At 36.6% G+C, this 21,397-nt stretch overlaps 1 protein-coding gene across 1 annotated transcript in view; it reads right to left on the reverse strand.

The window, feature by feature from the left end:
• LOC113111666 (heparan sulfate glucosamine 3-O-sulfotransferase 3A1-like) overlaps positions 1-11,273 on the reverse strand; it is a 36,258-nt gene extending 24,985 nt beyond the window's left edge. Inside the window, exon 1 of the mRNA XM_026276638.1 lies at positions 10,350-11,273. Coding sequence (XP_026132423.1) covers positions 10,350-10,921 — 572 coding nt within the window. The 5' untranslated portion in view covers positions 10,922-11,273. The remainder of the gene's footprint in view (positions 1-10,349) is intronic.
• Positions 11,274-21,397: the final 10,124 nt, after the last annotated feature.

A 21,397-nucleotide genomic window follows, 5' to 3' on the forward strand; every position in this document is an offset into this window, starting at 1 on the left:
GACGAGCGCTTATCAGGATCAACTAAACACTGGAGTTCAAAAGTGTGTGAAATATCTAAAGTTAGCTGCATAGAATCTTTCAAATACATCTGAGAGTTTTATAACATCACCACCTATTGCTCAAAAGTGATAAGCCACTTAATCAAATTATTAGTGGTTGTATTTATGATTTTCAGCCATTTTGACTAAAATCATCTTCAAATGGTTTTAATTACTCATTGCTGCAGTTGGTCTGACGCTTACTTCTGTAGTGCTTAGCCCAGTAATTACTCCTATATTTTTAGTTTATTTTATCTCTATTTTATCTCTATTATGCCATTTTCATTGTCATTGTGTACAATGAATATTGTTGCCTCTGTGATAAACGACTTACTGTGTGTGTCTCTTTTGTAAGTCACTTTGAATAAAAGGGTCTGCTGTGTGCATGAATGGAAATAAAAAAAAATAGTACATTAAATATATACACTATTCAATATTGAAGAAATAAGAAAGCACATTAGGTAACATCAGCTATAAAAAATATAATACAGTACATGTTGAGGTCACTACATATCTTTCTTCATCTTTTAGAACAGCTGTAATTTTAACTGATTTATATGATGAACTGTCAAGTAGAATAATGTAATGCTGAGACAAATAATTAAATGTTTTCTTTTTACAGTTTGGAAAGTCCTTATTACAGTAATTATGATATTATATGAATGCACCATCAATGTCTTAAATGAGTTGTGAATAGACTTCTTATAGATGTTTTCATTTGATTGTCTGGGTTCTCTATTTTCCTTTCAGAGCATGCAGGTCTGGCAAAAGTGCACAAGAAGGGAGAATGGGTTAAACTGGGCTGACACACACACAAATATTTTTCTCTCTCCCCACTCTCTCTGTCTTGTTTTCTGTCTGATTCACAGTGGCATAGGGACACCACAGGACTGGCATGGTTTGTACTGCTGGCACGGGTCACATGGAAAGATAACACACACATTACACACAGCAGCTCTCAGGACACCCACAGCGTTAAAGACCTAACAATAGGAACCACATCAACACTAGCGAAAACCTATAATTTTAAAGAGCTCTTATAATATTTCAAATGTGAACAAAGTATGCCAAAAACGCAAGAAAGACTTATGCTTTTTAAAAGAGGAATTTGTGCTGGATTCATGAATGGAATAAGTGCTTATAATGGGTTTGCATTTCAAGTTGATAAATAATAAATGTTACTTATTACGTTTTCATTTTACATTTGGTCATTTAGCAGACACTAAAGCGACTTACAAATGAGGACAATGGAAGCAATCTAAATCAACACATATTAATCTCATCATGCTGGGAAAGTGTTGATTTTTGCTCATTTAAACCATTTTAACAGTTATTTCAGAATGGAAAAGGAACTACGCTTTGTCTCTCTCTGTCTGTCTTAGGGTGGAAAATTGATGTCTCCCTTTCCTATGATAAAGCTGTTGCCGGTGCACTGGAAAAGTGAAATCCATCATGCGACAGAGAGGGTTTATTCCACCATTCCGCCCCATTGAGGCCCGTAACACGTATGTGCTCTTGCCATGCCTCATTTACCCACAACACCCCTCTCGCTCTCTCTTTGTGTTGGTTCTCGGTACCGTCTTTTGGCTCGTTGTAGCGACAGCTTAGCTTGCATGCAGTCTTTTGCAGGATTGATCTATTGTAGTTGTTTTTTGCGGGTAGTTTTGTTCAGCGCTGCTGGGTCTAGTTCACAGACATCAGCGGCTCCTTTATATTGTCAGACTCCTTTTGCATTGTTCCTGCAGGCTCTGCACGGACATAAACCCACATGCACTTCTACTGCCAAGTGCTTGGTATACTATTTCAACTTCTTTCTGACAGGATAACACTTTGCTACAACTTTCAAGGTTTTTCAAGAGAAAGAGCGAGGAATCTGTGTACAGGAAGGTGAAATGACACTAAATTGCTGTGAGCGCTGAAATTTTGAGCTGCTTCGGTTGATACATTGAGAACCGCTCCGGGTTAGTTCGATGTAAAATATACAAAACCATCAACCAGTGTGGTTCCACAATGCCCAGAGCAAATAAACAAAAATTTACATTCACAGACATGTCCTTAAGAGCTCGTTGAATAAATTGCTGTGTTTATCTGTGGAGGTTTCATGATTTTGTGGCAATAAAACGCCTCCACTTAGATGGAAATATTCAAGAGACGTCTTTATTGGCAAAACAAGATTAAGCAAACGCAGCTGCTGTTAACGTATGCTATCAAGGCTTCTTGTCTCCTGTAGCTTGCGTATGGATATACAGTAATTCACATGTGTTAAAGAATCAGATTCAATTGTAGAAGGTTGTCATGTGACCATGCGGTACTTTTGGTTGTTAGTTGGCTACAGGTTTTCCATGAGTATCCACTGTTTTAGAAGGTAGATCACATGAGTAACTGTTTCTCATGTCACGTAAAATGACTAACTGAAAGCAGTCACTTTGTAAGTCTGAATCATTGCAGGTGTAAACATTTAAAGAGATGATTTAACCCAGATTTAAAATTTTATTGTCATTTACTCAGCCTCATGCTATTCCAAACTTTTATTACTTCGTACATTGTAAGAAAATGCAGTTACATCATAATTTTATAATCATAATTTTGGTAGCTGTGTTTGCAAGAATAATTTTGTAAAATATACTGAAAAGAGCGCGACACACACGTCTCCCGAAAATCCTGTATAATTCAACCAATCCAATAACGACTTCGAAACTCCACCAAAGTGTTTCCACCTTTTTGTTTCCACGTGTGCCGTATGCATCAGACATTGGCTGAGGCTGAGGCTACCTAGACACCAACTCTGTAGTTAAAAATAGTCCCTAGCTGTTTTTGCATGATCAAAGCTTGCACAAATCGAACAACATAAACAAGTGGTGACACCCGACTTGTGAGTAACCGATCCCTTGCATTCCCATCTGTGTCTGCACGCGGGTCACTCTCATGGCCAACATCTCTCGCCCTTTAGAGTTGCTCTCTGTGACCTGCAAATCATCTATTCCATTTCATCCAAACCTGCTTGTGCTCACCTTGGTGTTGAGCGATGCAAATGCTTGTCCTGCTGAGCTGTGTTCAGGTTGTGAGGGAGCTGTAGCAGATAATGGCATCAGGTTGGTGGGTGGGTGTGTGTGTGAAGGTGTCTGGGGAGCAGTCTACACCTGCTCGCTCTTCTCAGTGCCCACTGGGGCTGGATTCCCAGAATGCCTTTCAGGCAGCTGTTGACAGCCAGCACTGTGCCCTGGCCCCCCAAACAGCTCTGGGGATCAGCTGCTTAAGAGTGTTTGCGTGTGTATGTTTGAGGGGGTTAACACAATGTGTGTTCTGTAGAGAAAGTCATAAGACACTTGTTGTAAGTGTGTATGTGTGCGTGTTTGTGTGTGTGTGTGAGGGTATACAATATGTGGTAGTACTGTTTATGTATAAGGCTTTCATAAAAAAAAAAAAATAAAAAAAAAAAAATATATATATATATATATATATATATATATATAGTACATATAAATGCATTTATACTTCAGGCGTTTGTATCAGTAGGTGTATATTATATTATATTATATTATATTATATTATATTATATTATATTATATTATATTATATTATATTATATTATATTATATTATATTATATTATATTATATTATATTATATTATATTATATCATATCATATCATATCATATCCTAAACTGATTGATGTCTATATGATCATAGATGGGAAAAACACCCTGGACAGATGTCCAGTCCATTCTACTCTATTCTATTATAGTATATTATATATGTGTGTATGTACAACAATGTACATAAAATAATGCATACAGGGTGTGTTGTGAGAAAAAATCACAAGTTAAGGAATAGATTGATTTCTATTCATCATGTATTTTATTTCTAATATTGCTTGTTAAGTCCTTGTATGAAAGTCTTATTTTAGTCTTTATTTATTTGTTTATTTTTACATTTCTATAATTTTCTAGAGTTCAAGTAATGACAAAACTATATAAGGTATAATATTTGTCAAGTTTATGTATATGAAAAACCTTATGCTTAACAGGCAACACTTTTGAATTAAAATTCTTAATTTTTCTCTTTAATTAGGGAAAACTTTTATGATAAAAAATAAATAAAAATCTACTTATTTTTGCCCATTACCAAGATTCACTTGGCATTCAAACATATTTAACATATTTCTTTTCAATATGCTAAGTGTGTGAGACAAACCCAAAATCTCAATTTTAAAATCTAATTTAAATATTGTTGTTTTTAAAAAGTTTAGTTTTTAATTGAAAAGGTATTATTGTTTTAATTGAAATGTTTTCCTACAGTTCAGTTCATGAAGAATCATGTCATAATTGTTCATACTGAAATTAGCGTTCAAAAGTGAACCAAATCTGAAAGGAGTTTTCTCCTGCTTGGCATGGTTTTAATCTCGACTCAATTATGACAATATGATTCATCACAACATATATCGCAATGTCTGTTTCATCATGAGGTAGTTGGCCGTAACCAGCCATAGTCTATCTGTGTATATCAGATTGCATGCTCACACATTCCCTCAACAAGAGTTAAGAGACCTCTCGAGTTCCCTCACACAGTTGTACCCCGATGTTAATTTTCACCCTCCTGAAGTCCTTCACTTTTCAGATCCAGTTACTGACCCCTCTCACCTCCAAACATGACCTACATAAAAGGTCTGAACCTTCCAGTGACCCACGTCTGTACACACACGCAAACAAGCACATTTATACTCTCAGTGTCTCATTGTAAATCACAAGGCTCTAACTTGGCTTGAGCTTTAGTCGTTGGCATCTTGCTTTACAAAATAAACAAAGTCCACTTTTAGTCCATTTCAGTCAAGGAGTATGATTACATGTGCAATTTTACACTGGTAACAGTGTAGTTGTCAAGGAAAAGCTTTGAGCGAAATGTGATCAGCATACCTGCAGTTATCGAAAAGTGTTTGGAAGATTGTAATTATGCTGTTTAACTGTCTGAAGAACTGAGTAAGAATTGCAGAGCGAGATGATAGCGTTTCTCAGTGTATTTGCGGTAACTTGAGCGAACATGTCACAGCGGAGCCCCTAGCCAAACCAGATCAAAGGCCTCTACACACGCAAAGGGGTCTCTTTGTTCAGTGTGATCTCATGTCCCAGATGGCTTATGTCATCCTAGCAGTACAACATTACAGTACAACCTGCCCCAAGGCTGGCTCAGGTAGAAAACTTTATAATAGTCTAAAGCACATGCAGGTGTGTGTGCGAGCAGGTGAGCGACTGCATAGGACTCCTAATAATAGTGTTCTAATAATAAAGCTCCATTGTGTTTTTCTTGCACCTTAAGTTCAGCAAAAAACATTTTTGATCTTGTTGGTATTTATATAAGATGCAAAACTAGCACACTAGCAGTTTTGAGCGTGTGCATTTTTCCACTTAACATTTTTTTTTTTTTTTTTTTACATGCATACAACTTTTGGTCAGCTTAAATATGTGAATCTTCTGTTTGGGTTTATCGGTTATAGAATGTATGCAGTTAATTAATGATTTAATCATTTACTTGTTGAGCTTTGATAATTCCTTGCAAATGATGAATTCTGATTTAATTCTTATATATATATATATATATATATATATATATATATATATATATATATATATATATATATATATATATATATATATATATATATTGATAGTAGCATACTGGTATTTGACCTATATTATGAATTACTAATTATTATTATTATTTTTTATTTTTTTATGAACTTTTTTATTTAATACACTTTAATAATCTGAAGATCCATTTTCCACTATAAATAACCTTTTATAGGAAGGTGCCATGGATGTTAAAGTTTTTTAAAGGAACCTTTATTTTTTTTTAATGCTAATGCTAATGCTTTTTTATCTGAATGCTAATGCGATCATGATAGACTCAGATGACTCTTTGAAATATTTCACCAGCCCAAATGTTAAATAGTGTGTTGAACGCAAATTAAGATGTTACTGACTGTCAGTTTTTACTGTACTCATGTGAATCTGTCCATATTTCCACTAACACGGGGGTTTTATTTTCCCAGGAACTTTGCCACTGCACTATAAACCACAGGCTGCGTCTGCCAGTGTTGAAGCGAACACCATGTTCTGTCTACAAGAAACGGGGTCTGTGCCATGCATCGCTCAAGAACATTCCCCTTATTCCAACAAAGTTCACACTACCCTCTGCCAAATGGCCAGCCAGCCTCTTCACAGGTCCTCCAAAAACTTCTCCACAACACCTGTAATGAGAGATGTCTATAGCTCCAAACAGAGGTGAGTTTTAGAGCCTACTTCCCACTTAATCACAAACCATCTTTACAAGTCAAAGTTTGTTGCTTTGAATACTATTAATGTTCAGAGACATTTGGAGCTTTTGCAAACTAGTTTATTTGCAGAATGCAAACTTCAGCTTAGGATAGTTTAAGGAGAAAAATGAGGAGTCCTTAAAAAATGTCTTCAGATGTGTGGACTAGGATTTTTCCACATTTTCCAGCTTGAATTTTAAAGAGGTTTTAATGTAGTTTGAGTGGCTATGCTTTGATATGCGTTCCTTGAATCCACTTGAGAGAAGCCCTCACCGCAGGGGCTACAAAAGGGGAAGAGTGCAAAGAAACATAAGCGCACAGGCTCTCCAGATGTGTAATTACTTAATTCCCTTGTATATGAAACAATGCTATAATTAAAAGGAAGTATACAAATTTACCACAAGTAAAGTGGCCCAAATAATTTATGAACAAAACTAATTCAGTTCGTATGACTATTAGTGCAATACCAAAAACAAAGTAATATTTCAAAGATGTTGTATCGCAACTTTATTTGGTTATGTTACAGTGTTTGTTCCACACTTTGAATGTGGTGTAATTGTTCATATGGTTTTGGGCCCCGCATTAGTTGCCAATACACTGTAAATCTTAATAAATGTACAACCGTTCAAATAATAGTAATAATAATAATTTAAAAAGTTAATCGATTTATTTAGAAAGGATGCATTGAATTTATCAAAAGATTTTTACATTATGTTACCACTATGTTACTTTGCTTCATAAAAAGATTAAAAAAAAAATACAATTAAATAGCACAATGTTTTCAACATTTATAAAAATTCAGCTGTGCCATCACATGAATACATTACTTATTAAACTATATTCAAATAGAAAACTTAATTTAAATGTTAATACTATATTTCACACTATTACTGTTTTACTGTACAGTATATTTTATTTGGTCAAATAAATGCAGCCTTGGAAAAAAATCTTACCAACCTAAAACTTTTGAACAGTAGACTAAGGTAAAATGTGACTGGAAAGTTTACTATATTACACACACACTCTTTAAAGTGTCTCCTCTTCCTCAACTGGGAATTATGGAATACAGTATCTACTGGATAAGTCAGGTATTGGAGACCAGTGGGAAAGGCTTCATGATTTTATGACAGATGATGGTCCAATTCTGACGTGTAGTTCAACTAGCCATTTAATCAATTACACACACACCCCTGGACACAACAGATTTCAGGAAGGGTCATTTTAGAAGCCCTGATTGTAACACGCTTTCATTTAAGCAAAGACCTCCCATTACATCAAGCCTTTTAAATGATCTCTTTTTGGACTCGCAGAACAGATTTCCATAACAAAAGCATTGGGGTTTAAGTGCCATTTTCTCAGCACAAGACCGTTTTGTTTTAGCTGACAGTGAGCCGATGAACTGTCAATAATTTAAAAAGGGGTACTTTGGTAGCCCAAAGAAAAAGCCTGCTTTTCATAATATTATATAATCTTATACTCCGTGTTTTACCTCTCACAGATGTTCTGGCTGTGTGTCTGATTTCACTGTTGCGATGTTGACTGCAGATGGGTGAGTAATGTTTGACAAGAAACCACAACACTGACATTTGTAGTAGCACAGATGCAGTCCGGTATCATTACAATTACTTTTTCTTTTAGTTCTTTGACAAACTTCTGAAAACAGTATAGAAAATGCATAGCACATTTAGATTTTCAGATTTTTTTTCAGCCATTTTGAGCCACCAATACGACCAACTGGACACGAGCAACTTAATTGACAAAACACACACAGACGTCTCACATTCCCATAGAGAAGCAAAGTTGTGTGACTCCTTCACAGTCTCCGTATCAGCCATTACGACACACAAAGGACCTTCATCCCTGCAGATGGAAGTCTCTGTGTTTAAACATTCACAGCCTAGTCTGAAAAGAGTCACATAATTCCACCAAATTGGACACAGTGATTAGTGCAAGGAGGAAAAAAAAAACAGAGCCCATTCATAACTTCAGCGGTCGGGAGAACGCAATTATTCCCAGAGGGTTTCACAAAGGGTGAGAATTTATGCCGCAAAAGTAATTTTATGTTTGTTTTCTTTATTTTTAAGACATTTGCACAGATCCATCAAACTGTCACGCCTTGTGCATATATTCAGGAAATGTCTTTCAGCTCGTTTGAGAAAAGAGAGTGAGAGAAAAACATTGGCCGCTTAGTTTATTTCTTTATTTTTTCCTGTCTTGTAGAAAGTTGAAACCCATCCACAGTTGTGTTTTAGCTTTAGTAAATCACGCTTCTTCTAGCATTTTCTGCTAGCTTAGTTATTCCACTCACTTTTAGTTAATTTTTTTCCTGATGGGCCACACTTTTAAACACATTTGCCGGTTTAAAAAAACACAGACATGCAGACATACTGTAAATGGATGAGTTATCTGACACATGCTGTTATTCAAGCAAATCATTTTAATGTTGCAGTTATTGTTTTTTTGTTTACCCATTTTAAATTAAGGGCCCTTCCTTTCTAAACGACGGGGGGTTTACAACTACCAGGCCTGTTTTTTCTAGCTTTGTGTCACATTCCCAAGAATCCTGGCAACTCTTGGATGGATGGGATTCTCATGGATATAACGAAGCACAAAGCATGAATAGGATGGTGTGAAAGAGTGATGCTGAAAAGAGAGACTGCACAATGATAAAGCGAGTAAGTGTTTTTAAAGGATTTCTGTATTTATTTGTTTCTTTTCATCTATATTTTCGACAAAAGAAAGTCTGGAAATTATCAGAGGAGAAGAGAGGGGCAGGAAAGATAGCATTAGGACTAAGTTTGCCTTTGCACTTTTGCATGACCCGGTATGTTCACTAAATCTGGTGGTGAAATATGCCTGCGGAGACAGACAGGTAACCTTTCATTATGGCCATAATCCCTCTTAATAACAGAGCTGTGATGTCTGATATGCCCCATTACTCTGAGCAGCAAAAGACAAGCTGCTGTTAAACTCGAACAGCAGCCTGAAGATGTGTGAATGAACCACACACACACTCACCCACATAGATGCAGAAAATATACACATAAAAGCACAACAGAAATACACTTAAGACTGTTTTTCTTATATTCTTAATGTGTGTGTCTCACTTCCATAGACTCAGTGTAATAGATTGTATCATTACATTTTCATTCCTTAGGTAAAAAGTTAATAAAATCTTAAAACAATTATAAAAAGTAGTAAAAAAAAAAAAGTTTGATGGCAATTCATATCTTTCTGCTAAAGGTTTTTTTTTTTTTTCTTAATCTTCTAGTGAGTAAAAAACGACTTCTTGCACTTTACACTTTTTCTTAAATTAAATTTAATTAAAAAATTATTGACCCTAAACGTCTATGTGCATTATGTAATATTGTGAGGATACTTTTTATCTTGTGTTCACCCCTTTGATTTTCTGCAGTTCAAAGTACCAAAAAGTTCTAGAGATACTTTCCAAATGAGAATTGTATTTAATATGAGAACATGGGATCTGCTAATATAGTATTATTCAATCAAAAGGGATGGTTTTATTTGCATTTTTAGATTTGCATGTTTTTATTTATATAATTTACATTTGTTTAAATGAACAAAACTGTAAATTCCACACATATTGTTTTCTTTTTCTTTTTATTATTAATCTTATCAAATATATGTTTTACAGAGTAGACTAACATTTAGATCTGGTTTGTGTGTACTGTTCTTTTTTTTTAATTACTTGTTGACCTTCCATACAGCAAAATTAAATAATAATACAACTACAAATAAATTATTATTGATAATATATTTTATAGTCTACAATACATTATTACATTACTTCATATTTAAGATCAAAGTCCTTTTATAAATTGTCTCTGGTAAGATATAATAGATTATGAATTATTTTAAGATTTCTTCTCCAAAGTCACCAGCGAAAGTATTTATTTATTAAACATGTAATAATAATGACGAATGTCTTTTCAAGCTTTTGTGTCAATAAGCCACATCATCATAATGAAATGTAACTTACCTGTACCAGTCCATTCCGTTGTCATAGTTACGGTCGAAGAAGTGAGGTTCGGCTCCGACCGCGCGAATATCTGGATGCACGCGCAGAAACTCCAGCAGCGCGCGCGTCCCGCCTTTCTTCACGCCGATGATAATCGCCTGAGGCAGCTTCTTACTGCCCTCACCTAACGCACTTAGTTTACCTGAATCAAAATACGATTCTCTCGTCTCCAAATCTATATCCAGAGAGTTTGACATCTTTACGTGAGCCTGCAAAACGTGTCTGTCAGCATCAATAAGAGATAAACCCTCTTCACGGACACTTTCGAGCTGGTGGATCAAGCTGTGGTGCCTCATGACGGTCCATTTCTGAAGAAGTCTCTTTCTCCTCAGCGACTCAAAATCTTTAAGTTTCGAGGCATACAATCCTTCCACTGGACCCGCTTCTCTTCTCTCTGTGGGTATACAGGTCCCGCATCGCTCCGTGAGGCAGTGGAGAAAGTATAAAGACGTGACTATAGACAGCAACATGACCGCGAAGGTCTTAGAGATGCTCTTGGACGGAGGGTCCAGAAAGACGCGGCTAAATGCCATGTCGGTCCACGGATGGCATGAGTTGGAGAGACAGCCATGCTATACTGGCATTATTCCGTCTTGCCATCAAAAAATAAGGCAGAGTTTGGAGCTTGAGAGCATCAAAGGTGGATTAGTGTTCGCACGCGCCGCTCTCCAAAAATCCTTGCGCATATGTAAAGCTCCTTGTCGTTATGTAAACAGTTACTAGTCTGAGAATTACTTTACTGCGAATTTTAAATTACTATGTTGGAGGAGTCCATTTGAATTATTTATTTAGTTTGTTTTCAATCCAAATATATAGATTATTAAAATTTAAAATATCAGCTTTTCATTTTTTTTTAAATCCAGCGTTTGCTTAAAATGATTTGTGAAATTCTGATTCATAGCACTAGTAGCTCACACGTGTGTGCCTTGCATCTAACTTCAGAATGACGTCACCTGAAGTGACTGACATGTCGCGGTCCAATCAGGTTCCACAAACCTTTCCCGAGCGCATGTAATTTGCATGCTAGTAACCAATAGGATGCAGGATAGGCTGGGCAGACTCCGCCCACCTGTCAGTTCGGCTGAGGAACGGTCACGCTCGTGTTCAAAGCAAATGTCACATTGAGCGCCCGTGGCCACAACCGAACAAATGCAGGTTTGTAGTTTACGCAAGGTGGTTTTAGAGAAATCAAGATATGGTTTGTAGGTTCATAATAATCACCATATTCACAAAATAAATGGAAAAAGTAAATCCACTGCTAAGACTCAAATGCCTCTCCAGTCAACCCTATAATATTGTAAATAGTAAACATTATTTTACAGTGAATCCCTTACTTAAGTCAGGCCAAAATGCTTGGCCGTTTTGTTTGGAAATATTATATAGAATTTTAAGCTAATTCTAAACATATGATAAGCCACTGGATAGAGGAAAAATTTAGTATGAAACTGATACGTTGTTTGATCTCTTGTGCAAGTGTGTGTTTACATAGTCATGGTGATGGTTTAATAAGATTATTTCAGACATGTATTACTGCATGACTAAATCTATAAGCATTATCTCCAAATCTACATTGTGCACTGTGTGTGCACTTAATCATTTGTTCAGATGGATAAGAGAGTGAGAAAGAATTTGGTGTTCATTCCCTCAGTTTTCACCACTATTTATCTTTTATGTCCTTACAGATACATCACTGACATAACATTTGGCTCTTCTTTTGCTTTTCCCTTAATCCGTCATTCTTCCACCTCCGATTACACTCGGACCTCAGCGCACTTCAGGCCACCAAGGACGACTGTCATTTTTCCCCCCCGTTGTTACCGTATTCTCTTTCGTTTTTAATAAGGAGAAGAACACAGCGTGGTGAAATGAAAGTAAAAGCAGCACATTACTTCTTTACAAGTGAACAAGAACAGAACCAAATGTTTCACATCTGCTCCTGTAGTTTGCATCATTACCATGAGAAAGCCAAAGGAGTGTTTCAATGCGGTACAGCCCACTGCTTCAGAATAGAGATGGAGACCTCAGTCAAAACACTGGCTTGCTTGTGCCAGATGTCCCCATGATGAGGACACAATGCAAGGGCTGACTCGCATTTAACAAATCACACCCTGGCCTTTTCGTCCATCCCGGGAGAAAGGAGAGGCAACAACCATAGCCGGGGCCGTCCCCCTGTGATGCCCCCTGGGTCAAATGTTTTTGCACCACCATTATCGGTTTCATGATAAAGGAATGTGCGGAAACGCTGTTTCTGAGTGGACAGGCCAGTCCAATGAAATTTAAAACGCAGGCTGAGAGAACTTCATTGCACAATACCGTGCCAGTGTTTATGTATTTTTGGGTTTGTCCTTGCAGTTTTGTTACTGCAACTTTTGTAGAAGTATGTGGTTTTTTTGTTCTCTTGAGTAACACTGAAGAGGAAATCTCAGAGCGTAATTATACCGTGCATTTGGTTTGAATAAAAAATGTAAGAGCATATATACAAATAATAGATAACCCTCTTTTATCTCTGTTATATTTACCCTGGATAGTTAAAGTGTACTGAAATATAAAACAGGCTCAAGAATTTACAACAAATAATTGCAAGTATCCGCTGTCATTTGTTTAGAGAGTTCAGATATATCCATTTTGAAATCAAAATGCAGTTGTTTTTTATTAGATGAACAGCTTTTATCATTCTTTTCCTTGTTTTTGTTAATAGGATCTCAATGTGTTTATGGTCAGCAAAGCGTAACCTCAAGACAAGAAGACTATGTATCGGAAATGTGAATCCTGAGCCCCCATGGTTTGCTGCCCTGAAAAGCTTGCTGTAGCTTTCTCTGGACAGCTTTATGTGTGGATTTGGGACATCTCAGCATGAGAGAGGCATCTTTACAGCCAGTGCTATTGGAAAAATACTGGGCAGGTAATGCAGTTCAATACTGAAACAGAAGGGCATGTGAGGTAACTGTCCAGTAAAACTCTGATTTCATGATGTCCAGATAGATAGTTGGACATATAAAGCATAATAATCTATATCTATATGATATATTTGAATATAACTTTTACTTGTCCTTTAATACAGGATTGGCTGGGAGGATTTATACATCCAAAGTCTAAGCAAATGGTTAGGAAATGTATTTAGATACATGAACACATCTGTGGTTCAGCCGTGCAAGCAAAGTGTTTTTCCGGTACTGAAGAGGAAGAATGTTCATTCACGACCGCGGAAATGCAAATAAATCATGCTCTTAGTCGAATTAAGAGTCAGAATTGAAATGCTGCTTAAATGTTTAGATCAAGATTGATTGCAAAGAACCACCCAAGGCTTATTTACATCAAATTTTATACCTTTGTGAGTGCCAACAATAGACCCTCAATGTAAAATAGATTTAGAGAAAAAGTGTGACAGTGTTTATTAATCAGATTTTGAATTTCTAATTAAGTGCGAATGTGATTAACTGTGTGTGTGATTTAGTGTGTCACACATTCCTACCTCTAAGAGGCAGCAAGACTTAACCCAACTTGGAGAAGGTTTGAGAGGCAGTGCTAAGACAGAGAGACAAGAGCTGCATGGAGGTCATCCATAGAGAATGACTATTGCATGTATAACACAAATAATATAGTTTAAAAATATGAGAAGATACTTAAACACTAGAAATGGACTTATGGAAACGTGATACATGACTTCCACAAATCCAGTCCACAAAATAGAGATTCCAGCCGATAGATATGATACTGAAACTTGTTAAATTTCCTGTGTATATCACTCTAATACAATGCTCTGGTCAGACTGTCTCTTTCTCTCTCTCTCTTTCACATTGATCACACTAATGGGCCTGGCTTTGGAGATGAGTCTCGCAACCTCCCCGTGTGATTCTCATCTCAGCTCTCCTCTACCAGAGGCCCTTTGAGAAGATGACTCAGTCATTAGATGGATTGCTTTCTTACATAAACAAATGTCAGCCGTGTTCCCGACCTCCCTGTTATACTCTGCTGTGGGACCAGAAGCATATGTGATATCAGAAGTGTAGAAACCTAAACAAACTCTTGCAGCTCATTAAAGGTCAAAGAGTAACCGTTCATTAAAAAGCAATACAAACGTGTGACTCACCTTCATGAATTTTAAGTCATGTTTAGATGGAATATAAAAATATATATTTAAATAAAAGATAAAAAAATAGTAGTTGTCAGTGAGATTGTTTTATTGAATTATTATTATGTGTCAGTCAGATTCTCAGCCAGAATTTCTTCTTCTTCTTCTTCAATTTTAATTGCTTGCTGTATATAGTTTTGTTATTTTTTATTATTATCATTATTCTTTTTTTTTTTCTTAAAAGCTTATCACGTGGCAATTTAAAGTGAATTCCAACTCTTGGATTTACTACATTCCTCACAAATTATTTTGAGCCGAGCCAGATGTCATTCTTCTCTGTGTTGGAATGTATGTTGGAATGTAAATGTTAAATGAAAATACCGCAAATGATGGCACACTCCATTCTAAAATCTCCAGATTGACAAAGCTTGAAGACAAAAGCTGGAGAGATCTCCCTTCTCTTGCCTTGTCCACAACACCAAAGAGAAGAGCTGGAGAAAGCCACTGAAAGCTTCTGCGTAGGTGGAACCTGTTATGATGTGCACTCGTACCTGTTTCCAAGTTTACAAGAGGTTATTGATGAGGTGGGGAGCACTGTGTGTAACAATGGTTTTTATTCATTTTTTTCTCTACTACAGTATGACTGTCCAAGGTTCCGTCTGAGGCACTCTAGGGATAGATGATAAAATTAGTTTTGGTTTTGCACCCAGTTTATCCCATCATGTTGAAATTTCTGGGTTAGAGCTTAAACTTTTATAGAGAATGTTGGCGTTCAGTTTAGCCACCTGAGTACACATTACCTGCATCCATTCCAAAAACGGTTCATCTTCCTTAATTTGATAGAGTGTGGAAACCCTGCCTTCGACTTTTTGCATGAGCCTTTGACAGTCAAGACAGCTGGATGTAACAGTACCTCAAATAGATGTCATACATGTCAAAAAAGAGGGTAAGAAAAGTGTGTGAAAACTCAAAAAGGAGAAAAATGGAGCTCAGACTGCTTTCTAATCAAGCCTGAAAGCCAGATTCCTAGCAATCAAACTAAAATACAGAAGGTAATAAAATATTTATTTATTTTTACCTGAGTGAGAGCACAAGGATATTTGTATGCTAGTTTTAGATAGATAATCAGTTATCATTTGCAATCAAATACTGTAGCATTTTTCATCCTTAATTTCCCACTGATACTTACATGCAGGAAGATCTGACCCGGTCACTCGGAAAATATGTAATGAAGACTATTTGTTAATGTCAGCTTCTAGCCTAATGCTATTAACCAGGACATAAGCAGAGCTCTCATTTAAACAGTTAGATTTTTTTACAAGATCCAAACTGTATAATTAAATTTTTGCCATCCATGACTTGTTAATATTTGCCAGAGTGTGACAGATAGCCTACCTTGTTAGCCACACTGCGTAATCAAAGAGTGATGACAAATTAGAGTGATTTTGCATCTGGGGAAAGGTTGAACGAGTTAGCAACATGGTGCATGTTGCTGCTCTTTTGGCTTTTGTCTTGCTTGTCTCCTAAGGGCAACCAAACTGAATTAAAATGGTTGGTTATGCTTGTCTGTCTCATTTATTGTATCAGAATATTTTATTTTTCTAAAAAGACTAACGATTTACTAAAAAGACTGTAAAGTATTCTAATTAGAAGCCCTAAAGTAAAAAGTGTAATTGAAGAAAAGTTCCCAACTGCAAAAGGAGCGACTCCATTTAAGAATACACTTGAGTGCAACATCAGACGCCTCCAGCACGTTTAAAGGTTTTCACAAGTGCCTGAATAGCTCTATTAGTCTCTAAAGTGGTATGTTAAGGGAGGCGCTGATGGAGACAGTTTTTTTTTTTTTTTCTGTTTGGTTTGCTTTAACACAGCGGTGTAATTGATACTCTGCAAAAATTGTGCTGACCTGTTGGTCTCATTGAGCATTGTTTTTAAGCGAGAAATTACAGTCTGGCAAAGACTCAAAGGCGTCAGACTCTACTTAGGGACTCTGGGTGGGGTCTGGGGTGGTTGATAAAGCATTTGAAGGCACACATTACACAAGAAAGGAGGTATAGGTTGTGTGTTTGAGTGTGGTCTGACTGATAAGATATCTGTGTTTAAAAATAGTAATGGGAGACAAATAGTTCGTTCCTCGTTCACTCTCAAAATCATTAAAACATATGTTTATTTTATTTAAGTTATTAACCAGTGTATTTAATGTATAGGCCTTTAAAAAGAGCTAGGCAGGGTTAAAATATTTGCATAATATTATGCTTTAGGTATGCAGAGATAAATATTTGGTTTCTTTAAGTCTAGCCAGAAAGAAAAGATCAATTTAAAGCTTTATTATTATTATTATTATTATTATTATATTTTTGTAACAGATGTTTCTGTTTTTGGTAATTTTTTGTTCTTGTTCTCTGATTGTGCATGTTTGTATGTGTTTTTCTTTATTAATATATAGTGATTTTAACAGGTGTTTACAGATCAAGCAGTGTTTGTTTTTCTCTAAACAGGTCAGATGTCCTGCTTTCGTCATTTGGTTATAATTGGTTATAAAACAAATTCAACATTTTTATGCACTTTTTTTCAATTCATAGAAAAAGAACATGACTATGCTTACCATTTTCTATGGAATTTAAGAAGAAGAAGAATTGAAGAAGCCCTAATCATATTAATATATACATTGTAAAACATGGTACATTTAATTGTTTAATGCTTTGCAGACTAGTGCTTTGACTAGTAGTTTTTCTCGTTCTTCTCTCTTACAGTCTTTTCTGTGTAATACATGCAGTAGGTGAGCCATCCAAAGTGTCCAAATCACGGGATCAGAGAATTAAATTAATGGAGCATCTGGACATACACAGTAATTATGTATGGCGCCTTTTCAGTCCCCATTTATATCCAAAACCTCCTCATACCTAGCAGACATACACATCAATATGACAATATATGGCATAAAGCCAAACCTCTCCCACACTTTCGTATATCTGTTTCTGTCACTGTCTTTCACTCTGACACACAACTGTACACACACCTCTATTTCCTTCCTGTCCTCCCTTAAGATTCAAATGGCAAGCATTCCTTTTTCCCTGTGCTTCCATTGAAAGAGCCTCCCTCTCTTGTACAGAACTGTACAGTAACCTGACTGCTCATGTTACCACCCCTGGGACGAACAGGTGATAAAATAGGACTCTGGCCAGCCGGAACATCCTCCCGCATCTTTTCTAATGAGCACAGAAAGGGAGAGCTGGGACAGGGAATGGACTCCTTCCCTTTGAACACACTAATTATCCAGGATGATTTACACATTTGTTTGCTTGGGAATTTGAAGGGAGGATAGCTTGAGCACCAGTGTGAGCCTCTTGTTGAATACTTGGTTGTCTTTAGAGATTAGCAGTAGTGAGCTTTTTTCTGTGGAACCCCCCATTCCAAATTGCTTTCGCTGTCTTTTTTTGACAGCACGGGCAGCAAACATTCACCGATCTACAAAGACAGACAGATAGAAAGAGAGGGAAAATATCTAGTATTTAATGAGAAAAATCCTGTGAGCTGTGTTTTGAGCACTGTTTGACGTTGCCCTCGTTCCCCCCATCATCGCCGTGTCAGTGCCACCTCATTTCGATGGCGCGATAGGGAAGACGGGGCCCCCACCACAATTTGACACAACTAATTTAGACCCTGGCTTTTATGACACCCAAGAATGTATTACCTTGCACTGGTGTAATAATAATGGAGAAGCATCAATCAAATGGACCCTGTGCACACATTGTGCAATAAAGCTTATCTCTGACTGCCACAGTCTGTCTGACTCAACCAGGCTCAGTGACAATAAGTCTGTGTGCAGTTCTCTGGCATCAGCTCAGTTAACACAGCATAAATATGCAGTTTAAGGGTCAGTGACATTTTAATAAGCCTTTGGCTGACAGATCGAGCACTGGATTTTGGGAAAGTTTGGGTATATGCACAGGGTGGCTTTGGGGAGCAAATTCATTGTTTCTTGCATGTTCACATAAAACTTTGTTGGCTGATTGTGTTCTTTCTCCTTCCTTTTCTTCTATATTCATCAATTTTACTTTTACTTTACGGGCATCTTATTTTAGTCAATGAAAATAAAATTTTAGTTAATAAGAGTGCAAAATCAAACCAGATGTGAATATATGTTAAAATGTGATGTATTCATGTGATGGCAAAGCTGAATTTTTGGCAGCCATTACTCCAGTCTTCAGTGTCACATGATCCTGCAGAAATCATTCTTATAAGCTTATTTGGTGCTCAAGAAAAAACAAACAAACAGAAAATCTTAGCAATGTTGAAATCTTTTGTGCTATTTGAAATTTTTGTGGGAACTGTTACTTTTTATTTTTATTGATGTATAGAAAGTTTAAAAGAACAGATGATTTATTTAAAATAGAAATACTTTTATACATTTTTAATGCATTCTTTCTCAAAATTTGTATTATTATTTTAAAACTTACTGACCCCAAACTTTTTAATTATAGAGTATATGAATTTAAATGCATCAATATTTAACATGGAAAAAAACTACTACTTTTTCCATCCTCATTGTTAATGCATAGTTAATGCATAGTTAATATCTAGCAGTGATATATTTTTGTAAACAGTATGCTTTAATTAAAATTGGTTAATTAATACCATGACAAAGTTCCCTTATTTTTAAGATAAGCCTTGCCCACTTCTTTGTCTGTAGACGTATTTACTCAATCTCTTAATTACTCTTTGCCATCTTTCTTGACAAAGTTCTTTTTTCCTGCTTTCTTTTCTCTTCTGCCATCTCAAAGTTCCTTTTGTGGTTTAAACAGTGATGTCATGGGTGGTGAACACCTGGAAATCTCTGGAGCTCATGTCACAGTGTGTTTAGATGAGACGTGTAGAGGTGTGCTGGCTCAAAGCCCTCAGCATAGCAGGAGATGACCTATTTGTTCGAGTTGATTAATGTCCCTGCTTGCTAAACCCAGGGTTACATGTTCTGGTTGGTATGGCTGCCTGCTGATAAGTATTGCTCTGCTGATTTTCAGACTACATCAAGAATGCCTTTCGTTGACAAATGTTATCAATTTAAGGCAAAAGGCATTTGTAATCTGCTTTAATCCTATTATTTTTGTTGAATTTGTGCCTGTAGAGTTACCAAACGTGGCAGCTTTTACCTTACCAGTTTTGACAGCAATGTCAAACAGTTGTAGCACATTGGACGAGATTGTGTTTGGGAGTCCTTGTGTCGATCAGCTTTAATAGTTGCCATGACGGGGTCAGAGACCCCCTGCCATTTGGAGGCAGTCAGGCTGGTCTATAAAGGCTCCAGTTGGGCTAGAACAACATTAGCTTCATGCAACCAAACTTTCCGCCACACACCACTACATGTATGCCAGGTTCCAACAGTGAATTCTCTCTCTAAGCTCCACAATATCTTGGCTATAGATCTAAACTGGCACAGATCTAAACTGGCAGTATGCGGAGTTAACTTCAAACTCCCTGACACCAGGGATGAATTCAACTAGCATAATTAGCTTAGAAACTTATCCACTATAGTCACCCATTCTCTCATTAAACAACACACATCTAAAGCTGTAAATTTAAGCTATACTGGAAAGAGTTATAATTAAAGCTAAGTAGGTGGACAGGACGCTAACACATAGTGTCTCAAGTCATTATCACCAGGGATATTGAGTTTGATCCTCTTGCCTATAGACTGAGATACATTGTTTTGGCATAATGGACGTTGTCTGTCAGTTTAAGAGTTGATTAAGCATCATTCATATCGATCACATGATCAGTTATGGCTCAGACCAGACATTGCATGAGTTTTTGGCTCATGATAAGAATGTGTGTTTGTGTCTAGGGGTGTGTTTTAACACCCTGTATCCAACTAAAATACCTGTTTACTGACAATGCAGTCACGATGGAGAGCATTCCATAAATACCAGACATCATGGGGTTAGAAAAACATAAACGTATGTCCACGGTATGAACCCGATGATCTATTAAATGAACCATGTCGTTTTTTTTAACATATACTACAGTTCAAAAGTTTGGGGGCTGTAAGAATTTAATTCAGGATGCAGTAAATTGATCAGAAGCAACATTGAAGACGTTTATATTGTTACAAAATATATTTAAAATAAATGCTATTATTTGAATCATGAAAAATATATATATATATATATCACCATTTCCACAAAAACATAAAGCAGTACAACTGTTTTCAACATTAATAATAGTTTCTTAAACACCAAATCATAATATCATCATTTCTGGAGGATAATGTCACACTGACGACTGGGATAATGGATTCTGAACATTCAGCTTCGCCAGAAATAAATGAAATTAATTTTTGGTCAGAAAAAGGCAGCATTCGTGAGCATAAGAAATCTTACCGTCCCAAAACTTTTAAACAGTAGTGTACATTGCGTGCACACTCTTTCACACTATGTGTCAAAACTTTCCGATAACCAGTCCAGCCATATTCAACAATGTTATGGCCCAGCTAGTCTTCTGTATCACACCCACATCCCAGCTGTCACAGGCCCTGAGCTTTATTAAATGCCTTGTCTGGAGGTATACGGGCAGCCATAATGCCTGGCTCTGAAATGGTGGAACAGAAGAGGTGTTATATTGGGGGTCTGGCTGGGGCGAGGATGGCTTAGGGCCCGTCACCTGCAACGTGCTTGACTTGTCCATAAAGTAAGTGATGATTAGGTTGTGGATTGGCCAGAGTGTCTGCAGGGCCACCTTTAAGGTCTGAGTATATCATATGCTTGTTTTTTATGGGGTTGAGTTTATGTTGGAATGGCTCATTCACACTTTGTTTGGTTTGCACTTTTCTTGACACTCTACTTGCTGCCGGTTGTATCGACCTGTGTAAACAGTAAAATAAGTTAAAGAACAGTTCACAAAAGTATGATATGTAGTTCCCTGTGACAAGGCAGTAATTGTG

This window comes from Carassius auratus, chromosome 12 (genome assembly GCF_003368295.1).
Source record: "Carassius auratus strain Wakin chromosome 12, ASM336829v1, whole genome shotgun sequence".
Classification (NCBI taxonomy): domain Eukaryota; kingdom Metazoa; phylum Chordata; class Actinopteri; order Cypriniformes; family Cyprinidae; genus Carassius; species Carassius auratus.